This window comes from Uloborus diversus, chromosome 4, assembly GCF_026930045.1.
Source record: "Uloborus diversus isolate 005 chromosome 4, Udiv.v.3.1, whole genome shotgun sequence".
Taxonomy (NCBI): Eukaryota; Metazoa; Arthropoda; class Arachnida; order Araneae; family Uloboridae; genus Uloborus; species Uloborus diversus.
Genome location: NC_072734.1, coordinates 60,881,796 through 60,905,926, shown reverse-complemented (window position 1 = coordinate 60,905,926; position 24,131 = coordinate 60,881,796). Strand labels below are relative to the sequence as shown.

Genomic DNA, 24,131 nt, shown 5'->3' with positions numbered 1-24,131 from the left:
TTTGCGGCATCTCAAATTTGACCAAAAAAGCGTTACGTTACAGAAAAAAAAGAGGAGGAGTCTAAAAATTAACGTGCAATTTCAAAAGCAAATCGTAAGCCAGCATAACGATGGATACTGTGATGTCACTTCCGATAGACCAACGAAAAAAGAAGCGCAAGATGACCAGAAAAAAAAAAGACAGAAATAAAAGGACGTTCCGAAAAAAATAAAGATAATTTCATGTGGTCTTTTGGTCTCCTTGAGAGTAGGTGACCTAAAGAGCGCTCCTATTTTGGTAAAAATGCTTTTTTTTTACATATTCGATTACGAATATGGAGAGGTGGCTTGAAATGGGAAAATGTAGCAAACATTCTACATCAAATGAACCTTAGCAATTTTTAACAACTGAATCATCATCAACATCCACGGAACCATCTTCAAAAAATCAAAAGATCGTGATAGGTAAGTACCATTCTGTTGAGTGCAGGGGCGTAGCTAAGGGGGGGGGGGGGTTGGGGACAAAACCCCCCCCCCCCCCCGAAAAGTTAGTCTCAAAAAAAAAAAAAAGAGAGAAAGAAGAGAGAAGAGAAAGAGAAAAAAAGGAAGAAAAGGAAAAAATTCCAAGCGATTATACATACATATATATATATATATTATTATATATATATATTATATGTATATATATATATATATATATATATATATATATATGTATATATATATATATATATATATATATATATATATATATATATATATATATATATATATATATATATATATATAAAAAAAAGAAGTAACCCCCCCCCGAAAGTCGGGTCTAGCTACGCCACTGGTTGAGTGTAATACATGCAGGGGCTCCCCGATTTTATACTATTCAGGTGGGGTTACTTCTCGATTTTCCGAATGAAATTCCTAATTACCCACATCACTACATCAAATGAGAATATCTTTTTAATGCAATATTTCGCAAAAAACTACTCGAAATTTGAAGATTCGTCATAAAAAAAATTTCTAGGAAAGGAAAGTTTATGAAAGTTCACAGTGACCTCTTATCGAGTAGCCCCTGAATGCCTGCTAATCAGGTATGCTTTACAGTCAATATTTTGACATTATGAGTCTTATGGGAGCTAATGCGTTCAACTTTCTCTTTTTTTTTTGAAATGTTTCAACTTTTATAAATTTTAATGGAATAAATAATGCTCCTTTTAGTTATTAAAGCTTAACAGAAAATTATCCATTAATAATCCTGCTTTACTGAACAAATTTTATTGAAATAACCATTTTAAAACTTATTGTCACGTGTCAGAAAAAAGCAGTTCATTTCTCTATCTCTTCCTCATCGTCCGCTGATCAGAATTCAATTATACACCAAATGCTGTTTGTTCTCTGTGTAGGCCAGTACTTTTCAATCTGTGAGGTGTGCTGAAACTTAAAGAGGATCAGGAGGGGCACTTTCCCTGCTGACTTTGAGAAATTAGAAATTAATGAAATAACATGGGCATGGTTTTTGTTGTTTTTTGGTTTCATATGCATTGAGTGTATGGAGGATTCAACAAAAAAGCAAAATTCTGGTGCATTTGTTACAAAAATCCTGAAAAAATTATGAAAATACTTTAAAAGGTAGCATTATTAAAATATGATATTATGAGAGCTTAATTATTTGTGTCTTATTTTATTTTTGTAGTTGTGTTTTTCGTAGGTTCGTGAATGTCATAACGGTGAATTATATACTTTAATTTTTTAATTAAAAAACATCAAATTAAACTCCTTCGAATCCAACTTGTGCCAAGAACTTAGAGCTGCAGGGTTTATCACTATGTAATATAAAAATTTAATTATACAGTTGTCGCGGTTTATATGAGTCACATTTTTTTCTGAAGAGATTCCATAAAGCGGCTGATTCAATAGAGCTGGATTTCGTTTTTGCTGATTTCATTCATTAAGAACGGTTGATTCAATTGTCTACTGTTTCAAAATGTTGAAAATTTGGTGCGGCTACTCTTGGTAGGCCGCCCTTCGTCGTGTAAAGTTGAAAGAAGCTTCAGTGCACTGAGAAAGTTGAAATGGTATCTAAGGTCGACTATGACACAAAAGCGGTTGAATCATGTTGCTTTATGCTAAATTCACATGCCTTTTTCAATGCAAATAGGCATATGGATGAAAAGCCATTTGACAAAAGACTTGTGTGTTTTGTTGGATTTTTTTTCACCTATAAGCTCACTTGTTTTGCATTGAAAAACAAGTTTCGTGCAACCCTGAAGACTATGTCTGCGGTCATCTGAAATTCTACATTGTTATTTCTTATTTTTACTTTTTAAGCACAAAGGTATATGTTCAACTTCAATAAGTAACAAGTTCCAAAAATATAATATTTGAAAAAAGAAAAAATAATTTTAACTTTGACATCTACTTGAATTCAAATTATGTCTTTTGCAAACATGAGTGCGTGTATGTAGGCATGTGTATATGTGTTTGTGGGTACGCGTGTATATATGTGTGTATGTGTAGTTATGTACGTATGTGTGTTTATGTCTGTGTGCAGGCATGAGCGTGTTTGTATGTGAGCCATTCCATTTCAGATCAGGCAGGGTCTGTCACATGACCATCACCGATTTTTTTGAAAAAATTACAGTAGTTACAACTAAGCGACATATGAAATATCCCAAAAGGATTTTGCAAGAAAAATTTTTTTTCTTCAGTTACAGCCTATTAAAATTCTGCACAAAATTCGCCATTTTGGAAAAAACCGGCAAAACACTCCATTTGAAATGGACACTATTTCAAAAGTATTTAACCTATTCGAATAATTCTTTTTTCTAAAAATAAATAAGGACCCATATATCCTCTAGACATCATTTTTGAAAGTTTAGTTAGATTTTTTAATAAAGAAAAAAATTCATTTTTGCCGCGAAAAAACTGCATTTTTACCGATTTCATGATTTTTTTTTCTCCATGAAAAAAATGTTTTTTTTTACTAAACGGAGATGGCAGTCTAAAGCCGTTATATGATAGTTTCATAATATATTTTATTAGAATCCTTGGATGCATACAGCCTCGGAAATAAAATTTGAAATTTTGAAAATTTTCAAAAATTAGCGATTTTTGAAGTGATTTTACTCAAAAAACCCATTTTTTAAAAATCTAAAAATTGGCTCACTTGAACCCCATATAATGCTTAACAAGTGGATAGACACCGCATCCAGTATTTTTTCCCATAAAATGTTTTATGATTTTTTTAAAGTGACCTTATCGCCCATGGCATGCATGTAAAATAAAAATTTCTAATAATTTCAGTCACTGAAAATCTGATCATATTAATGAATTAATGCCTAATAGCTACAATGATGGTGCACTTTATCAGCAACAAATAAAATTTTACTGGCTTTTAATAATATAGCAATATCAAACCGCTTTTGATGACCCAGTCAATTCGTCTTTTTGTAAGACTCTGTGTGTAGCCTTTAGATAGAAGAGCCTTTGGTGATTATATTAATGACTAATTCAGTGGCTCCCAAAAGCGTTCGTACACCTTGAAATTTTGTAGTAAAACCAAAATAACGCAAAACTGAATTCGAATATGAAGTCCAATTTTTTTTCACATCATTCCTATGCCATTCTGAATAAAACCCAGCAGTTTTTTTCAAAATATCTGATTACCCAGTCAATTCGCCTTTTTGTATTTCGTTATATAAATATATTTTTCTGTTGATCAGCGCCTAATTGTTATGGGAGCTGAGCTCCCTTACTTCCTTATTTGTTTAACTCGAATTTTTGTATTTTTGATCGAATTCAGGCCACTTAAGCATTAAAACAAGTTCTGAAGACTATAGGGATCCTGCACTTCTTTTGTTAGAAATTGGATCCCTGGCTATAATAGTCACCTTTAGTGAGATCTGTTTGGTTACCTAAACTTACAACCATGTTCAATTGATTACTTCTCTCATAAAACAGGTGGGCTTTTTAAATTCTTAAACTACAAGTGAGTTCTACGGTTTGAATTTAGTATAAATATTCTTACGTATAATAGTAATCATATGAGGTAGGATCCAAAAATTATGTGACAACATTTGCCAATGACAACCAAAGCACGAAATTAAAATTAATCGTTTTAAATGCATTGTATTGTTCTTCCCTTTGATGATTTCCCCTGTCGTGTAATTGAGTTGAAGAGAATGACTATTGAAAGAGAAAAAATATGATTTGTTGCTGCATATGAAAGTAACGGTGAATGCATAGCTTTGGAGACGAAATAAACTAATATTTATTTTTAAAAAAAGGAAAGATTTTAACTGTTACTGATAAAGTACATCATTATCATAGCTAGTCATTAATATAATCACCAAAGGCTCTTCTACCTATAAACTACACACAGAGTCTTACGAAAAGACGAATTGACTGGATCATCAAAAGCAGTTTGTTACTGATATATTATTAAAAGTCAGTAAGATTTTAGTTGTTCCTGATAAAGTGCACCGTTTTTGTAGCTATTAGGCATTAATATAATCAGATTTTCAGTGACTGAAATTATTAGACATTTTTATTTTACATGCATGCCATGGGCGATAAGGTCACTTTCAAAAAATCATAAAACATTTTATGGGAAAAAATAAAGGATGCGGTGTCTATCCACTAGTTAAGCATTATATGGGGTACAAATGAGCAAATTTTTAGATTTTTAAAAAATGGGTTTTTTGAGTAAAATCACTTCAAAAATCGCTAATTTTTGAAAATTTTCAAAATTTCAAATTTTATTTATGAGGCTGTATGCAATCAAGGATTCTAATAAAATATGTTATGAAACTATCATATAAGGGCTTTAGACTGCCATCTCCGTTTAGAAAAAAAAACTTTTTTTTCATGGAGAAAAAAAATCATAAAATTGGTAAAAATGCAGTTTTTTGGCGGCAAAAATGAATTTTTTTCTTTATCAAAAAACCTAACTAAACTTTCAAAAACGATGTCTAGAGGATATATGGGTCCTTATTTATTTTTAGAAAAAAGAATTATTCGAATAGGTTAAATACTTTTGAAATAGTGTCCATTTCAAATGGAGTGTTTTGCCGGTTTTTTCCAAAATGGCGGATTTTGTGCAGAATTTTAATAGGCTGTAACTGAAGGAAAAAAAATTTTTCTTGCAAAATCCTTTTGGGATAGTTCATATGTACCTTAGTTGTAACTACTGTATTTTTTTCAAAAAAATCGGTGATGGTCATATGACACTTTTCATACCTGCCTGCCTGATTTGAAATGGAATGACTCATGTATATGTGAGTGTATATGTGCGTGTATGTATGCATGTGTGCGTATGTATGCGTGTGTAGTTATGTATGTATGTGTGTTTATGTATGTGTGCAGGCATGAGCGTGCTTGTATGTATATGTGAGTGTATATGTGCGTGTATGTATGTGTGCGTATGTATGCGTGTGTAGTTATGTATGTATGCGTGTGAATGTGCAGGTGTCTGTGTGTGTGTATGTGTTCAAGTGTGTGTATGTTTGTGTATGTGTGTGTATATGCGTGTATTTATGCATGTAAGTGTAGGATAGTGACGCAACCTGGGGACTGATTTCGCTACAGGAGCAGCATTGCGAGGCCGGTCGACGGTGATGCTGCAGAGGGTGCTGGTGGGAAAATAAAATCATAAGACATCAAAACAGTCAAATGAAAGCAATAAGCAATTTGTGATTGCTCAAAAAAAAAAAAAAAAAAAAAAAACATTTTCACATGCAAAAAAAAAAAAAAGCAGATACCAGATGGGGAAAAATATATTTTTACTCAAAAATTTATTTTTTCTGAATTTTAAAATAAAAGCATGGTTTAAAAAAAAGAGCAAATTGCCATTAATGGTGCAAAGAAAATGCTAAGCAATCCTTGATTGCTCAATAAAGATCCTATTCAATTGAATGAAAGTGCACTCACTGCCACGCTGAGGAGAGCGCTGTTGCCTCTGTCCCTGTTGCATGGGCCCTGGTCTGCGGTTGTTTTGATTGGGCACGGTCGGTGGGCCCGGCTGTTGAGGCTTGTTCTGGGAACGCTGCCCCACGGAACGGTTGTCCACGCGATGCACATTGCCTCCGTGAGCCGCTGATCCTATATCTAATGTTGGACTCTTGCGATGCTGGGGGGTAGGGGTAGGAGTTTCAGATCTGGAGTCTGCAAAGTTGAAATTACACAATAATTTCTCTCAAAAAGTAGTATTTTCTTTAAATACCGTAAGTATGTTCAAAATCGGAGGGAAAACTTTTTAATGAACGGCAACATTTAAAGCACGCTGCAAAAACGTCAGTTTTTTCTAAAAACAGTCAGACCGGATGGATTTTATTGAAAAAGCTTGATTTTTTTAGCCTTTTAAAATTATACTTTGTTATTTATATTAATGACCTCGATACATTTTAATAGGGTGATCAATGTCCCTTTAAGTAATGAACAACATATTTGCAAAAATGAAGGCTTTCACGGTCGGTGTCAATAATGTCGTAAGATTACAGGCAGTTGTGCCGTGGTCTGAGTGTTGTTACTCCAAACGTTTTGGCCGCATCTGCGGCAGCCATCTTAGGTTCATCAGCCAATCCCGGCCCAGAACAAAGGGAGAGCTAGCTCTTCCCAGATAAATAGTGACAACACTTCAATATCTGCATCAGTTGCTAGGAACCGCTTTCTGAAAGCTTCGACCACGCTCACACTAAAGATGGTCGCCTCAGATGCGGCCGAAACGTTTGGAGTAACAACACTCAGACCACGGCACAACTGCCCGGAATCTTACAGCATTATTAAACAACATATTTGTTGAAAATAATATGATAAAAGGAATACACAGCAAACTCCCTCTAATGCGGACACTAACAGGACAAATTTTTTTTGTCTGCAGGACAGGAGTTTAGTAATGTTATTTGCATTGGAACTGGGGAATTCAAAATTGTCCACATAAGAAGGGTGTCCGTTAGGAGGGGTTTTACTGTATACACAAACTTGCAATTGTTTCAAATATCTGACAAATTCCTACACTTCAGTTGGATGGTCTTCCACCTAAGTTAACTTCTTTAGCAAAGGGCTTCTTTGTGACCCTAAAACATGTGTACGCAATTATTTTCCCATTTTTAGTGTCTTATTGTTGTTTTTATAAATAACAGTGCACATTTGTGTAAAACAGAACTAAATTTTGCGTTTATTAAAAATCATAAATTTCTGCTGATATAGGTTAACAGCAACACATATGAGAGAACATTTTATCAAAATATTATGCTTAAACAAAGCTTACAGTAAAGAACTGTAATTGAAGAATTGTTTCCAAAGTGAATTCAGCAAAAACTGATAGTGGAAGCGAAGAAAACAAGTAACATTTGGCAATATCATTGTCTGATTGGCAATGGGATAGCGAAAACAGTGCCAATCAGATAAGAAAAATGTTCCTGAGAAAAAGTGCCAATCCAATGAGTAATTTGTGATAGTGGCAAATGTTGGCAAAAAGCAGCAACCCTCTTTGTTTACTTTCGCTATCAATTCTCCCTGAATTCACAATAAATACAAAAATACTATGAGAATAATGAAGTCATTTACTTATGTGATTGTAAGGGTGAAAAATAGAGATTGATATTTCATAATTTTTTAATTAATTCTTTGTTTTAATTTCCTTTCTTGTTCTTCCATTTCACATATTCAGAAGGAAAAGCCAATTGCTATTTGTTATTAGTTATCTCATGGAGGATTGAATGATTACAAGCAACTTAACTGGTTACTGGTTGAGTTCCATTAGATCCATTGACTGCTGATCCAGTCCAATAAAAACAAAAAAGATTTTAATAAAAGCCGGCTTTTTTAACAAAATGCTTTTTTTTTTGAGTGGTTAAACCAAAAAAAGTGGTCAATTTTATTTCGGCCTTGATAAAATCCCTTTATATATACTTTCCTCTTCCCTGAAACAAGTACTTTCAAAATCCTAAAAATACTAAACTAGCATTTCCAGCCTGAAATTAAATTTTTAAAAAGACTTGCAGATAGTTCGCTCAGTTTCATGCAGAGACAACAACTTAGGAACATATCAACAATGCTATTATTATTGTAGATCTTTATCATTCCAGCAAAATTTAAATTCATTCACCAATACAGACCTGTTGGCATTCTTAATATACACTGCGGTGGGCAGGTAAACGGCAGCGTGTGTTTGAGATAGATTTTTTTTTCAGCATAAACTAAATGAGCAAGCTTTTACAATAAAGCTAACGTACAATCGATGACCAAAGGAAAGAAAAAGAAAAATTTGCAGTTACTGCCTTTTACCTTCCCACAACAATTGTTTTTCACTTCTCTTGCAAAAAGAGTGAAAAAGTTTTGGCGATTAAAAAAAAAATGAAGGCTGTTATATATATTTAAAGACTGAATTAAATAGCCGGTAACATCAGCAGCAGCGTCACGTGAATATTTTGATTAAAATTCACTTATAATCATTTAAATGGCTTAGTCCCTAATACAGAGCCACACTTGTGCTTTTCTATTTTGCTGTAGAATGCTAATTGCGAAAAAAGAAAAACCTTTTAAATAAAATAACAATTTTTGGGATATTTATTCTTCTAACTTCCCTGGATTTTAATTTTTTTTCTTTGATAAATTTATGGCATAGCAATCCAATAGCTAGGAATACACTTTTTCTTGCTGATAAGTTATTTGTGCATAAAATTATAAAACATTTATGTCCTTTTGTAGAGAAAGTACTCACCGGACTGCTGAGAATGGGCAGGTGTGGAAAAGGGTTGGGGAATGTGTGGCAGTCCCGACTGCTGGTTGGAGTAATCTTGGTAGGAAGGCAAAGCACCAATAGGTCCAAAAGAATTACCAGACTGACCAAATGAAGTGTTGGAAGCAGATTGCGATACGGGAGCAGAATGCTGAAAGCAAAATTTTTATGCTTGCATCCATCAACTAGCATAGAATAAAAATAATTTTTCATATAATATCAATTTAGTAAAGAATTAATACAATTGGGGCATGATTTTAGGAACTCTTTGTCACCACGAGAAAACCACAAAAAGGAGGTACAGTAGACCCTTGTTTGACGTGGGTTTACTTCACGCAGTTTCGATAATATGAGGTTTAAGATCAACTGCTTGGCGTGCTAATAATCGAGCTTGGGCCACTGGAGACATTTTATGCGATTGGTAAAAGAGCTCTTTCCAGAAGTAAAGTTATTAAACTCACACAGTTCAGAACTCACTGGAAGAAGAGCTTTTAGGAGTGACAAAGGAGGCCAAAACCAACGAGGATATCGACGTTGGTCACACAACCAAAAATGCTCACATTGAAAATTTTGAGCCATTCCTAGACAATAGAAATGATATTAATGATTTGTTAGTGAAGGAATTTTCTATCATGGGAATGGACGCAAGTGATCACGGATGCGTTAATGCTCTGCAAAGGGTTAGAGAAAAATTCTTAATGACTGCCAAAAGATTATCATAGCCAGCTCCTCTTTATAAACAGAACACAAAATTAATTTATGTTTTCTTTATGCATGTTGTGCATAAAACTTGATATAAAGTAAACATTGTACTTATTATACAATTAGTTGATCACTAGAATGAAGAATTTTGTTATCTACGGAACCAAACCCCCATTTTAACACAATCAATAGGTCTCAATTTACGAGGTTTTGGTTTACGCGGCGTTTCCGTGGAATGTAACCCCCATGTAAAATGAGGGTCTAATGTACTACATAACTGCACATTTCCATGATAAGATGTATTGCTTCTATATTTTTGAGCAAATGTTTCGAGTTGAATTAATTGATTGTATAATAAAAAAAATAGTGCATATAATTAAAACACTATCTTTTTCAACCTTTAACACTACACATTAAGGTAGTCTTGAAAATTTAGTTTGCTTAGATACAGAAGTGTGTACAGAAATTTTGGGGCCCGTCACAAATGACTTTTATGTGTCCCCTTCCAAATTGTTTATCCCTACAGCGATGCATATATTTCACTCCTTGTTTTAAAAATCTTCGGCCTTCTTCAAGCTTGGGCCAACAGCTGTCTCTTTTCCTCTCCTGTGCATGCCCCTGCATCCAAGCATGGACATACTCCTTGTTGGCAAGCATAGCCCTTGTTGCTTGGCACACACCGTGCATTTGTTGCTCCAAGCATCTCAACTCGCTCCCTTCTTTACCGAATCCTGAGCATTTTCTCCCTTTCTTTCGCATTACTCTCCCACCTCCTCTTTATTAGCATTGGTTGCACTCGGTCAGGGATAGGGTATCAAAAACGATAGCCTCTGAGAAGTGTGTAGTGATACTGTTTGCAATAAAGCACCATGTAATTTCATTTTGCTTGAATTTTTTTGTCTCATTTTTTGCTTGAAACAACAGTATATGACTGAGGTCTTTTGCAAGTTACACAAAATCAATTGAACAATTGCATTTATATAAATGCGATTTCTGTGCTCGACTGTCTGTGTGTCAGTAACCCTATCTCCTTCAAACTGGCACTGTCTACCAGGTCAATAATGATACTGTTGGATGGCAGAACATTTAGGAAAAGCTATTCCACCCTGTCTCACCCCCTTTAAACCTTATGGAACAGACATCCAGGGATAAAAGACATTAAAATCATCAATAAATGTTAATAAAAACATTGTGCAACAATTACCGCGATCAACAATGAATTTTCAATTAAACGCTCACCTACTTTTTAGAATGAAACTACTTAAAAACAATTGTAATTCACATTCTAATTATCTTGAAACATTGGAAACTAGTTTTACTTGAAGCAGAAAAATCAGGAGTTTCTATGGCTATTCAATTTTAATTTATGCAAGCATTTTTTTGACTTCATAGTAGAGAATTTATGTGAAAATGTTGATTAAAATTGGACTGTAACCCAATCTTCTCAGGACTAACAATGTCTACCTGGGTCAGTACGGGCACTGTTGTACGCTTGACATACAAGTAATGCTATTCTGTCCTGTCTCACTCCTCTAAACCAGTCTTGCATAATATAGACGAACGCGCGAACGGAGTTCGCAGAAAATTTTTGTCTCTGCAGAAATTATTTTTTCAAACTGCTAACGTTGATTTTAAAAAAATTTCTTTTTTTTAAAGGGAATTTTTAAGAAAATCCCAGTTTATTTATGTTAAAGCCTTTCTCCAAAAGCTTTTAAAAGCACATGTGTAAAAAAAAATAATGGTCTTGGCAGTTTTCTTCAGTTGGTGAAAAATAAGCAAACTATATGTTATTGTAAAAAAAATAAATGATTTAAACCACTTTTTTTTGTCTCTTTCATATCTGAATATAAATTTAATTTTTTATTTAAGGGTGAGTCAGGCAAAATAATTATTTGCAGAAATTTTTCCAGTTAGGATTTGTGTTCGCAGAAAGCTTTTCATTTTATCTAAGTCTGCTCTAAACCTTAAGGGTCCAGACATCCAGGGATAAAAATCATTAAAATCATAATTTGTCACCCACAGCAGGCGGCATGGAGCCAACGCATGTGTCGAACGGGGGTTGGCGAGAGAAGCAAGAAGGGGGGGGGACACTCCCGTTATTATTATTCTCTTCTGGACACATGTCTTTGTGAAATATCTTCTAGCGTACCAATTCATTTTCTAGGACACACTCTTTGAGAATAAATGTTATCACTTCATAGAGACATAATTGCTAAAATGGTTAAGATAAAAAAAAAAAAAAACATATGTATAAATGATTATCATCTAAATAATTTTTATTTGGAACATTTATGTAAAAATCACTCTAATTGACAGAAAACTAAAGCTTTAAAAATTCATAAATTTTGAAGTCTGTCTGACAATTACTGCGCAATGTCTACCAGGTCAATATATTGGTACTGTTGCGTGCAGGACATTTAGGGAAAGCCCTTCCACCCTGTCTCACCCCGCTAAAACTTAGGAGGATTGGGGATAAGAGGCGGTACATTCAAGGGTAAAAAAACATTAAAATCATTACTTGCCACCCACTGGCATTGAGGTGTCCTTTCCAGGGTTTTTTGGTTTAAACCATGGTTGAAACCAATTGGTTTTTTTAAAAAAACATGCGGTTTTTTTTTTAAAAAAGCTTTATTTTACAGGTTTACATTGATTTCCGCACACATATTGAAAAATGTAAAATCCCATTTATGCTAAGTTGCAGAGATAAATACTAAAATTGCGCAAAGTTGCTTCTTCAAAATGTATTACGTTTTAATCAAAAAAAAAAAAAATTAATATATTTTTTATTTCATATATGTGCCATAAAGCAGATTTCAGTCAACTTCCATCATTATGCTTAATTTGCATGATTAGTTAAGATTTACTAAGGATTGAATCTTTTATTATAGATGCAATCCATTATATTGCTCACTCCTGTTGCAGGGGTGTGACATTTTTGCCCATTTATTTGCACTTTCCGGGAATTTTAACTTTGGCTTGTAAGGTAATCAACAGTCTAACGTAATTGTTTGCACCTAAAAATTAAGATCTGTTCTGCAGGTAATCACAAATAATATTTTTTGAATCAAATTTTAAAAAAAAGTTTATACTTCACGTATATAATGTTTTTGGCAAAAAAAAATTCTTGAAATAGAATTTGCTACACATTTATTTGTTCTAAAGAGTTAGCATTTAATATTTTTTAAACTTCAATGCTGGATGCAACAAGTATGCCAGTAAATAAACTGTAATTTAAGCCATGTTACACCAATTTTTGTATTTTTCATTTGGTTCTTTGTTTTAGCGATAGTCAATATCTTTTCCAAGTCTTTCCAAAATAAGAACAGAGTCGAATATAGAGCAGCACTTTTTAAAAAAAACTTTGTCAGTACAACAGCAATCGATTTTTTGACTGTTCAATCATGTACTGTTGTACATTTTGCTTTACTTCAATATTTGCGACATTGTGTATATAAAAATTAGCATTATGTAAGATCAGAAAGAAAAAATATGAAAATTGTTCTTTTGAAAATATAACTTTTACCTTTATTCGATAATTTTTCATATTATGTTGGTTTTATGAAGTTTTTTTCTTGGATCTTCATTTTATATTTTATCTTAACCCGCATCACAACCACTTCTTGAAGTATTTTGTATCATAAAGGGTCTATATATACATGCATACTAATATGTTAATCAAGTCAAACATTTCAATCAATATTTCCCCACAGAAAGCTATTTTAATTATTTAATTTAGTTACAAGATTTTGTTCTTATCTCTTTAATTAATCAAGAAATTAGGTATAATGTGACTATTGAATAACTGTTATTTACATGGAAACTTAATTACCTTCCGAAAATTAATTGTTTTTCTTGCAAATAGTATTTAAACCAAAAAAAACCCGGTTTAAACCAAAAAAAAAGTTTTTTTTACCAACCCTGGTCCTGTCTTATGTCGGCATTGAGCTGCCGCAGGTGGCGAATAGGGGTTGGCGAGCGAAGCGAGCTAGGGAAAAAGCCTCTAGTATCTAATTAATAGGTGACTATCATTTGGATTTTCCCCCCCTGGTAAAGGTTAATCTAATTGACAAAAGCCAAAATTTAAAAAAATGATGATTTTGATGCTTTTTTTGACATTTACTGTACAAAAGCTACCAATTTCGATTTCCGCCTTAGCATATTCGTAATCTACGCAAAAAAATGACACCTCACTCAGCTTTATCGCAGAAATGACGCTATATGTTGAAATTTTGGGTGCTAGCTGATAGACTATAAGGGGAGCAAGCTTAAACTCTTTAAATAACTTTTAAACATTTAACTGTTAAATAACTTTTAACTCTTGTTAAATAACTTTTAGAAAAGACTTACTTGTACTATAGCAGGGTCATTTGGAAGGCCACTGTTAAGATTATGGGGTTTAGGAGGCTCACACACATGTAAATCTTTGATGTCACTTGCACGGAAGATTATGTACTCATAGATTTCATCTCTTGGAGCAACTGGACGTTCTGTAGGTCTGTCTTCCGTCCCAAATGACCTAACTAAAATATTAACGTAATTAAATCTCTCTCCCATTCTATATTACATATTCAACTATCACTAAAGTTATCAATGGGTATTACACATTATTCTGGATATAGTGTTTACCAAGTTTTTCACACTTCAGACTCAAGGTGCAGTTTTATGACGACAACAATAAAATAAATTTTAAGTATTCTTTGATTGCTTACCAAACAACTCATTTCATATAGGGAAAAAAACTACTAACATGTTAACAAAAAATAAGAACTTAAGAAATACTAATACAACTTTATTTTGCCTGTAAACAAATTAAATAAGATTGAAATCATCAATATTGTCAACTTGAAAGCAATTCATCAATAAAAACATTAAATTTTCTACCAAAGCTTAAGGGGAAAACAAGGGAAACTCTTCAGTGTCCAGTGGCCAATAGTAACAATTTTATTAGTAGTCACTATTTTGAAAGTGTCCAATTTTTTACTTGAAGTACTAAGCATATTTTTTAAATTTGTAAAAGTACTCGAAATAATCCTTATAAGAAAAGGAAATTTTAGAAAGATTCTTTAATGCACATTGTTGACAAAGAATAAATGCATAAAATCTCATAAATCATAATCTCCAAACTACAAAAATCTTGCCTACCAATAGAATATTCCATCATGAATATGAATGCATGTGTGTGTGAAATTAAGCATTGTTTTTCCTACATTGATTCTTACCTAACCCTTTTATTTAGCCATAAAAACCTGAAGCATAATAACTTGGCTAGAACAAGGTTGAAATTTCTTATCGATAGTAATTTACATAAGTACCTAGAATAAGTAATTTAAAACTAATTCATTTTCATTTCCTTTGTGACTTTCTATTACCACTATGAACTTACATAAATTATATGCATAAGGAAGCATATTTTAGAATTTATAAATGGTCCCTTGTCAGCATTCAACTAAAAATGTCAGCAATCAAAACAATTGGTAATTTTCTGAGCAAGACCACTAGCAAAAGAATCGGACCTCGAAGGATTGAAGATGCCCCTTCCCTCCTAGACTGAGCTATCCAGCAACAAAACCATATAATAAATGTAACAGAAACAAGACCTGTTTTGGAGCAACAAGGAGTCTTTTTCAATGCAAAGATTTAACTGAGTTAAGGCAGGGGTCTGGCCAGAGGATATTTGGGTCCGTTAACCGACCCTTCACAAAAATCTGATTAACCAAAACAGATCTTTGCAAAATCCTGATCAACCGAAACAGACCCTTGACAAAATTCTGATAAACAGATCTTTCATAAATTGTTTATTGAAAGAGCAAATCTGAAAGCAAAATCACATATTAAAGATAATTTTTGAAATCTCTTCTGAAGTCAAATTAGAGGGATTAGCTTATACAAAATTTGCAAATTTCGCAAAGAAAAAAAAATCTGCACTCTTCTGATACTCCTGCAAGTGATAAATAATTGCTATTGCCAAATAAATATAATGCTTGTTGTTTGTTTCTTGGAAAGAAATTAACAGCTGAAAATAAGTTTGGTTTTAAATAATTTTGTTTGTTTTATCACAGCTAATAAGCAGCTGTGTTGTTGTAAACTTTTCTGAAAAGGCATGGGTAAACACTTTTCTCCCCACTCATGATTTAATAAACAATAATAACAATAATATATATTATCCCAATGCCCCAAAGCAGAATACTACTAAATTTGCGACGTACGCCACAAAACAGATGCCTGAGCTGCAGAACCATTCTGTTCAAATGTGAGAGGAAAGCTGACAAATTTTCTGCAGAAACCACGGTGCCGAAAATTTGCAGAAACAGCGATGCCAAAAATTTGCAAAAACCGCGATGCCGAAAATTTGCAGAACCGTGGTGCCGAAAATCTGCAGAAACTGCGGTGCAGAAAATTTCTTAAAATTAGTAGAAAATCTAAAATTGTCTCAAATTACGATAATTTGGGGGAAAGCTGACGATGTTGAATTCAATTAGTCCTTTGTAGGTTTTTCCCAATCGATCTTCATCCACTACAATTTCCTCCATGCATGTTTAGGAAACAAGCCAACATGTCCATCGCTAGAAATTGCCTGTCTTGTTTAAGATTTCAATCCTTTTGCATCCAGAAAATATTTTAATTGTTTTGAAGCGTTTTATTACATGCAACCCAAACTCAACTCATTCTATTTATTATTTCTTTGTTTAGTAACATTCTTTCAATTGCTCCTTCATGCGATGTAAAATTAACCAAAAAATGTGGTTTGACACCTAGGTTCGGATTTTTATAAAATTTTGTATCTTTGCTCTTTCTATGCAATTTTGGAAAGTATATAAACTATTTTTGGAGAATCCCAATCGGTTTAGGTTTGACACCTTGTTAAAAGTTTTTTTGATTTTATAGTTTTCATGATCAACTAATTTTCCAAATTCAGTGCTCTTCAATTAGTCATTTGGTTGAAAGCTGTGATGTTTCCGGAAATATCTCATTTCCACAAAAATAAATAGTAACAGTCCAGTTAAAAAAAAAACTATGTGAAATGATTTTGATTTTTGCCACCCAACTTGTTTAAAATGTCACGTTTTTTCGCGTACAATGCTTAAAGTACTTGCAGAACAATTTTAGTCAAATGATTTTCCATTGCAGAACATCGTAAAGTATTCTGCTTTGGGGTCCCAATGAACTTAGAACTGCAAAGGGATAGTAAGGATGGGGAAAAAATATGATCGCTTCAGATAGGGTTGAAATCTAGCACAGCCCTGTTAACTAGATATTTTTCTAATAATTAGTCAACAGAGGTATTTTACTAATAAATAGCCAATTCTAAGCCAAAAATAGGGAAGTATCAACCTATCAAATATTCCAATTTTAACTATTGCACAATGTTGACAGGCTTACAAAACACAAAAATTCACCATGGCCGGATTTTTAAAACCAACGATTGATTTTTTATGAATTTTTTAAAGAGCGATGCGCAAAAAAGAGGTGTGGCCTAAAACGTCAGCAGCTGACGTCATTTCCCTGTTCCAATCAGAGCTCCATTTCCATGCCGTGTTGCGCCTACCAGGAGGTGAATAGCACTGTCTTTTTCAGCCTTTTTAAAGCATTTAACCAGCATTTTTTCCATCATGGGGCTAGGATTCACGAAAGGTCAATCCAATAACCTTCCTCAAGCAAAGTCATTCATGGTGTTTGACTTTTTTCGAAAGGACGAGAGATTTAATGTCCTAGAAGTACGGGGAGTGAGACAACAAAGTTTCACCATTGTTATTCTTTAAAATTGTACGTACATATCCGTCTATGTTTGCAGTTCATATTATTCGCATTAGTTTCCCTTATCAAGATTGATCATTTCCATTTGTGTGTCGATGGTTTTTTTATCTGAATATATAAATTACAATGTAAGAGCGCTATTCCAGTTCTTACTTGGCGGCTTTTAATGAGGCGCGCATTTTGTAACAACCCTACTGCAAGTGATTCCAGTACTAAGTTTTAGAGCAGTTTTTGCATGAAAATTTTTCGCTTTGTTGGCAATAAAAGTTGATCTGCTTTTTTTTTGTGGAAAATTGTTTTAAATCCACTAATACATGTTAATTATCCTTGAGTTTTTGTGCAACTTAGCAAAAAAAGGAAAAATATATTTTTTTGCTCTTTTGATAAAAATAATAAATTTGAAAATGGTGTTCATTTCATAAAATAAGTACCTTTTTGCAGGTGAGAAAGGTCTTGTATATATAGAAACGCTTCTGGTGATAAACTGAAAATGTATTTTTAAATTATCAATTTGCAATAGTTAAAATTTGAAGATAGTTTGAATGTTAAAAAGAAAGTATTAATAGTTTTTGCATTGTTATTAAAATGGAAATAGTAATGCATCTATTACTTTCTATTTAAGTTTACTGTGCAGGGTTTAAATTCCTTTGTTTACTTGCATTTTTTTAAAAAATATCTCATATGCTTATTAAACATTTATTTATGAACAGTTGTGAACATATATTTCAAATTGTATTTCTCACTTGACATAGTTTTTAATTAAAATGAAGTGCAAATTTTCATTTTCAAATTTTAATTAATAAACACATTTGAAAACACTTCTTTCGAAGATCCTGCTGGGATGGAACAATAACAAATCGCTTGTGAGGAGTTTTTTTAGATGTAGATACGCATCCAGGAACGAAGCAATACTTGTAATTGATTCTACTAGCCATGACAAAGAAAATCAAATTAAAAACAATCGCAGAATGCATTAAACCCTACAGACAGCAAAGGATTTTCACTAGCCTTTTATGCGCGCTGCTGTTAGAAGGCTCTTGTTTTCCCGCGCCTTCCCCCAAAGATCGCCAAGCACTTCTTTGTCCTAGCCAACCTCGCCGCCTCGCAGCGCGGCAGTGACGTCAGTCAAAGGACTTACAAGCAAATGACGTCACTCGCGCGTGAACTTAAAAAAATTATTTAAAAAAAAAGTATTAGTCGTATCGTAAAAATTTTTTCGCAGATGATGTTCATGTATGTTACTCTATCAAATAAAAATAAAATTAGAAAATCGAATACTTCCCTATTATTAAATACTGCAAAAATGAAATGTCTATTTACAGAGAAATAAAAGTTACTAAAATTATTTCGCACCAAATTTTTAAATTTCTTATCTTAAAGTTTTACATTCAAATATGAGTGATAAAAATAATTCTGGCACTCCTTTTTTCATGCTCAAAAGCAGAAAGTCAATTGAGAATTTCTTCTTCTATAATAGGTTCATTAAAGGACACAATCTGATAAGACTATCAGGCTTCCGATTTTTAAAAAGAAAAAAAATCAATTTTAATAGATTTTATGGTCTTGTTTTGTACAAACATATGATGGTTCTAGATTGATTTTAATTTTATAATGCTAGTTCCCATGAATAATTAACACAGTACCTATTATATACAGGGTTTGTACTCGATTTCAGAAATAAAATGAAGGAGTTTTGAAAGAGTAAAATGAAATTTTGAAAGAATCTTTTGGACCATCCTTAAATGTTCTTTCTCACACTTCGTTTTCGTCATATTTGACCCCCCTTCCCCTTCGTCACACTTTACCTTACTCCTTCCCTTGTCACATGTAATATTTTTCATAAACATATTGTTATAATAACTGTGTGATGTCACTTTTTGGAACGCTGTCTCTTCTCCTTGTCACAATTATTGGGTTGTTCGGAAAGTAATTTCGTTTTTTCCCGTCAGAGGAATTAATTACGTTTTTTCGAAACCAACTTCACACTTAAGCCGCATAACCATTATATGTCTTGAGAGCTGATATTGCAAGGCTTGTGTGTGAAAAAGTTCTATTAATTCTACGCAGTAGTTTTTGGTTGGTGCCCTTTTAAATATGGAGAGCAATAAGCAGCATTTTCGTCATATTTTACTTTTTTACTTCAGAAAAGGTAAAAATGCTGTCCAAGCGAGAAAAAAATTGACGGATGTGTATGGAGAAGGCGTATTAACAGTACGCCAGTGCCAGAACTGGTTTGCAAAATTTCGATCCGGCAATTTTGATGTCGAAGATGCACCACGGTCTGGAAGGCCGGTCGAAGCTGACAAAGATGCGATAAAGGCATTAGTTGATGCAAATCGGCGAATAACCACACGAGAGATCGGTGAGAGATTAAATTTGTCGAATTCGACTGTTTATGGCCATTTGAAAGGCATGGGCTTAACCTCGAAGCTCGATGTGTGGGTGCCCCATGTCCTTACGGAGCGAAATTTGTGTCGTCGCGTTGACGCGTGTGATTCGCTCCTCAAACGTCAAGAAAATGATCCATTTTTGAAGCGGATTATTACTAGGGACGAAAAATGAGTTGTATACAACAATGTTAAACGCAAGAGGTCATGGAGCAGAAAAGATGAACCGGCTCAAAGCGTGTCAAAAGCCAACATTCACCAAAAAAAAGTGATGCTCTCCGTTTGGTGGGATGTCAAAGGAATCGTTATTTTTGAGCTTTTGCCGGACAATACAACGATTAATTCAGAAGTCTATTGTCATCAGCTGGACAAATTGAATGATTCACTTAAAGAGAAGAGGCCCGAATTAATCAACAGGAAGGGTGTAGTGTTCCACCAGGATAATGCGAGAACTCACACAAGTTTGGTCACTCGCCAAAAACTTTTACAGCTTGAATGGGACGTACTGCAACATCCACCATATTCTCCAGATCTGGCGCCTTCCAACTACTATTTGTTCCGGTCCCTGCAAAATTTTTTGGATGGCAAAACCTTTACCTCAAATGAAGATGTCAAAAACCACCTGAACCAGTTTTTTGCCAGCAAGGACCAAAACTTTTATGAGAGGGGAATTATGTTACTGCCAGAAAGATGGCAAAAGGTGTTGGACCAGAATGGCCAATATATAATTTAATAAAATATTTATTCATTATACGAAAACTGTCTTTCATGTTCCCCAAAAAAAACGAAATGACTTTCCGAACAACCCAATACATGAGCCAGTCTCCTCTTTAAGGCATGACATCACTTGTGGATGACTCTTTTTACAATGATAAAACTGCAATTTACTAATAAACAATTGCTTTTTTAATACAATCACTTAATATAGCACATCTACTTATATGCATGTATGTTTTAAATATTTAAATATTAATTAGACAAAACTTTTGCTGCTGAGAGTGTGGTGGAGGAAAAAGCAATAATCACAAAACTTGAAAAATAGCCAAGCACCATTTAAGCATGATTTACTACACTTGCAAAATGTCTTGTCATATAATAATATTTTCACATTCAACTTTTATCACTTCTATAACCAATTTGTAAATCATATCTTTGTGGGGAAATATATCAAATTATTACATTAAAATCACTCTTATACTTTCGCCCTTGTGACGAAGTGGAGTTGTTGATTGAAGTATTTTAAATTACTGTCATAGAAGACGATTCTAGAGTCTAGATCTAAAAAAAGGAGTTAAAACCAAATTGAAGGAGTTTGAAGGGCCCTTCAAACAAATTTCCTAAATGAAGGAGAATAGGAGGAGTTTTGAAGGAGCGTACGAACCGTGAATTATTTGAAACTTAATATAGCTCTCGACGGACAGCAGTTCAAAGCTAAGTGACACTTAGTTGTCTAATGTGAAATTAAGACGAATTGCTTTACAACGTCAGCACAATTGGAGACAAATTTTACAGCAAAAAGCATGCCATCCCGTAAAACCATTGGGCTCTTCAATGAAAAAAAAAAAAAAAATCATCCGGCACAGGAATTTAAAATTATGCAATAGACCCCTGGACTATGCAGTTCAAAATATGTAAACAAAGAAAAATTGATAAGAGATAAGGTGTACGAAAAGAGCATCATGAAAGTTTCTTTTGATGTTACAAAAATTGATAAATTTTGCATAATCGAAATAACATTAAACAGCTACCTTTTGCAAGCGCTACTGTGGATTCTTTAGTGTCTATGGTATAAAGTATCCCTTCATATCGAATTTCTGACTTCGATATTAGGCTTATTTTGCTCCCTAAATATGGTATTCCACCGCTCATGATGACTCTCTAATATACAGAAATATTAATAAGTGATGAAAATGGATAGAGAATAACGTTAGAATTATTGCGTATATCTGCCTTGATCACATCTCTTCTTTTCATACCACCATTATTATAACATGGATGACAAGATCGGCATCGGCAAAGGGATTCGTTTGGAGCATTAAGTCTAATGATTGGTTTTTTAACTTTGTAACTCCACCTCCAATGGAACGTCAGCAGCGTCTAGCAGGCATAATGCAACTGCGATTTCATCTGCGCATGCTTCAAGTCTTCGGCTGTTAAGATGTGACGTCATATCAAAGAGAATAAGCTGAGTGGAGCACAAGTAGAGAGATTTTTTTTTTCACGGAGGTAGGAGTCCCTCCGCGTACAGTCCTGTTTTCATTTTGGGACTCGATGAGGAGTTATTCCTACATCTATGGATTTCGTAAATCTCTTCTTAAGGAGCCATGGAGCTCTTGTGACAAGATTTTTTTTAAAAATAGCTATTTTTGACATCTAAGCTGCTTTTTAACACGCTTTTATTAGCTTCACCTGTATGTATGTATGTATGTATCTTGTAACGGAATCTTGCAGCTCCAATTTCGCCCACTTCCTGCGATCGGATTGTTTTGAAATTTGGCACGCGACCTCAGACCCGATGACAATGCAATATTTTATAATCAAATTAATAAATTAACTCTTTTAATTGTTAGTTTCCTCCAATTTTAATCAATATTTTGGCATAAATCCAACAATGTGAAAAAGGAAAAATTAAAAAAAAATACATTAAAAAATGCTCGCAAAAATTATTTAAAAATATCTACAAAAACCTTTAATTTTTCTGCATCAGACAAAATTTGTTCCAATATTCCAAGGTAATTAGAACATGAAATATAATTGTTTTTAGCTAATTTCATGCCAAAATTTAGGTGAGCCTTCAATTGGAAATTCATTGCTGATCAGACCATTGTTGAACAAAACTTTTATTCAAATGCATCTCAAATTTTCAAAGTAATATAAATATGATTTCCACAAACATACATCGATAACTCACAGTAGCTTCCCATCGGGGTGCTCTTATATTACCTCGCACTCGTTTTATAAATAATTTCGTCGCCTGATAATTCTCCAACATAAGACAAAAAAACAGAAAAATAAAATAATAGTTTAAAAAACTAAAAATACACGCTTTCGTAGCAAAATGAACTAAAAAGTGAAAAATAATCTTTGGATGATAGTAGTTGACTAATCACTTAATTTTAATGTGATACAAAAAAGCGTGGGAGGCTTCTTATCAGTTGTCTTGAATTTCTTCCATTTGTTGTCCAAGCAAAAATGTAAATAGACAGCACCCCCCGCTTTTTTGTATTACATTAAAATTAAGTGATTGGTCAACTACTATCATCCAAAGATTATTTTTCACTTTTTAGTTCATTTTGCTACGAAAGCGTGTTTTTTTAGTTTTTTAAACTATTATTTTATTATAATATTCTCGATTGAAATAAACTATTTAAGAGGCTCTGTAGTATCTGGCCAATGGCGCCTGTACAAGTACCAGGGCTGACCCACGTAAGATATTGATATTATTTATAGAGAAGCCAATAAGCTTCATAGACAATCGCGTAGTCTAAACCGCTTTTGATCCGGAAAAACACAGGAAAGACAACAAAAAAAGGAGGAAATAACACTATGAATACACACCAATAGGATCCAACCCCACGACTTTCTTAATTTTGTAAATTCTTAATTTTGTAACTATTAAAAGGGTGAAAATTTGAATAAATACAGAAAAAGCAATTCTAGATCTCATTAGCTGCAAAGCATACTTAAAATTTAGACACTTAATTAGGACTTCCTGCTTTGTTTTCCCAATTCAATTCAGGGCCAAGACAGGCCCTTGTCAGTTTGACAGACTTGCCCTCCTCCAAGGGCGTGCACAGAAATTTCATGGCCCGTCACAAATAACTTTCTCGGACCCCTTCTCCCCTCCATATTGTTTTCCCCTATTTTCAACCCTAGTTTTAAAGATACTGGGCCCCAGGCTCGGGGCCGAGCCAATAGGTGTACCTCCTCCCCCTAAATTTCTTATAAAACTTACACTGCACCGATTTCAAGCCGGGTACTCCCCAAGGGCCGGGCCCCTAGCTTCCGATTAGGCTAGTATCTGGTTACCAAGATGGGCCAAATTCAGCTCCTTGATACATCCTGAGTAAAAAATGCAAAAATCATGATTCTCGCATTTTTGTAGCATATCTTTCAAGAACAATTTTTGTGACTGATATTTTCCATGTTTTGCTATTTATTTAATACCGGAATTCAGTATTTTGGAGATTTTTTTGTTATTGGTTGCTTTTATCTTACTTCTACTGCAAACTGTTAAATCCTAAGCATAAGAACAAAAAAAAAAACACTCACTCTACTTTATTTTATTTTCTGCACACTTGTGATTAAAAAAAAAGTTTGTTTTGAGAAACATTTCGTTGCATTTATTTTTTAACTTAAAACGGGTGTGTCTTACAAAGTTATAATCATTTTGTAAGACCGTGCAATCAACTTCTGAAAAGTGCAAATAAAGTGCTTTAGGTGATTTCAACTGTTCAGGAGTCTTTGAAAGTTATTTATGTTTTTGAAACTCCTTGAAAAGTTCTTTAATTTTGTCTCTTATCAAGAAATTTTCATTTGCCACTCCCTCAAAAACACACACACACATACAT

At 33.6% G+C, this 24,131-nt stretch overlaps 1 protein-coding gene across 1 annotated transcript in view; it reads right to left on the bottom strand.

Annotated features, from left to right (window-relative positions):
• The window catches only part of LOC129220099 (protein LSM14 homolog A-like), a 44,029-nt gene extending 22,445 nt beyond the window's left edge, over window positions 1-21,584 (bottom strand). The window contains exons 1-4 of the mRNA XM_054854439.1: window positions 21,309-21,584; window positions 13,766-13,938; window positions 8,699-8,867; window positions 5,905-6,138 (exon numbers count right to left, since the gene is read on the bottom strand). Of these exons, the coding sequence (XP_054710414.1) occupies window positions 5,905-6,138; window positions 8,699-8,867; window positions 13,766-13,938; window positions 21,309-21,429 (697 nt within the window). The 5' untranslated portion in view covers window positions 21,430-21,584. The remainder of the gene's footprint in view (window positions 1-5,904; window positions 6,139-8,698; window positions 8,868-13,765; window positions 13,939-21,308) is intronic.
• Between the last annotated feature and the right edge of the window lie 2,547 nt (window positions 21,585-24,131).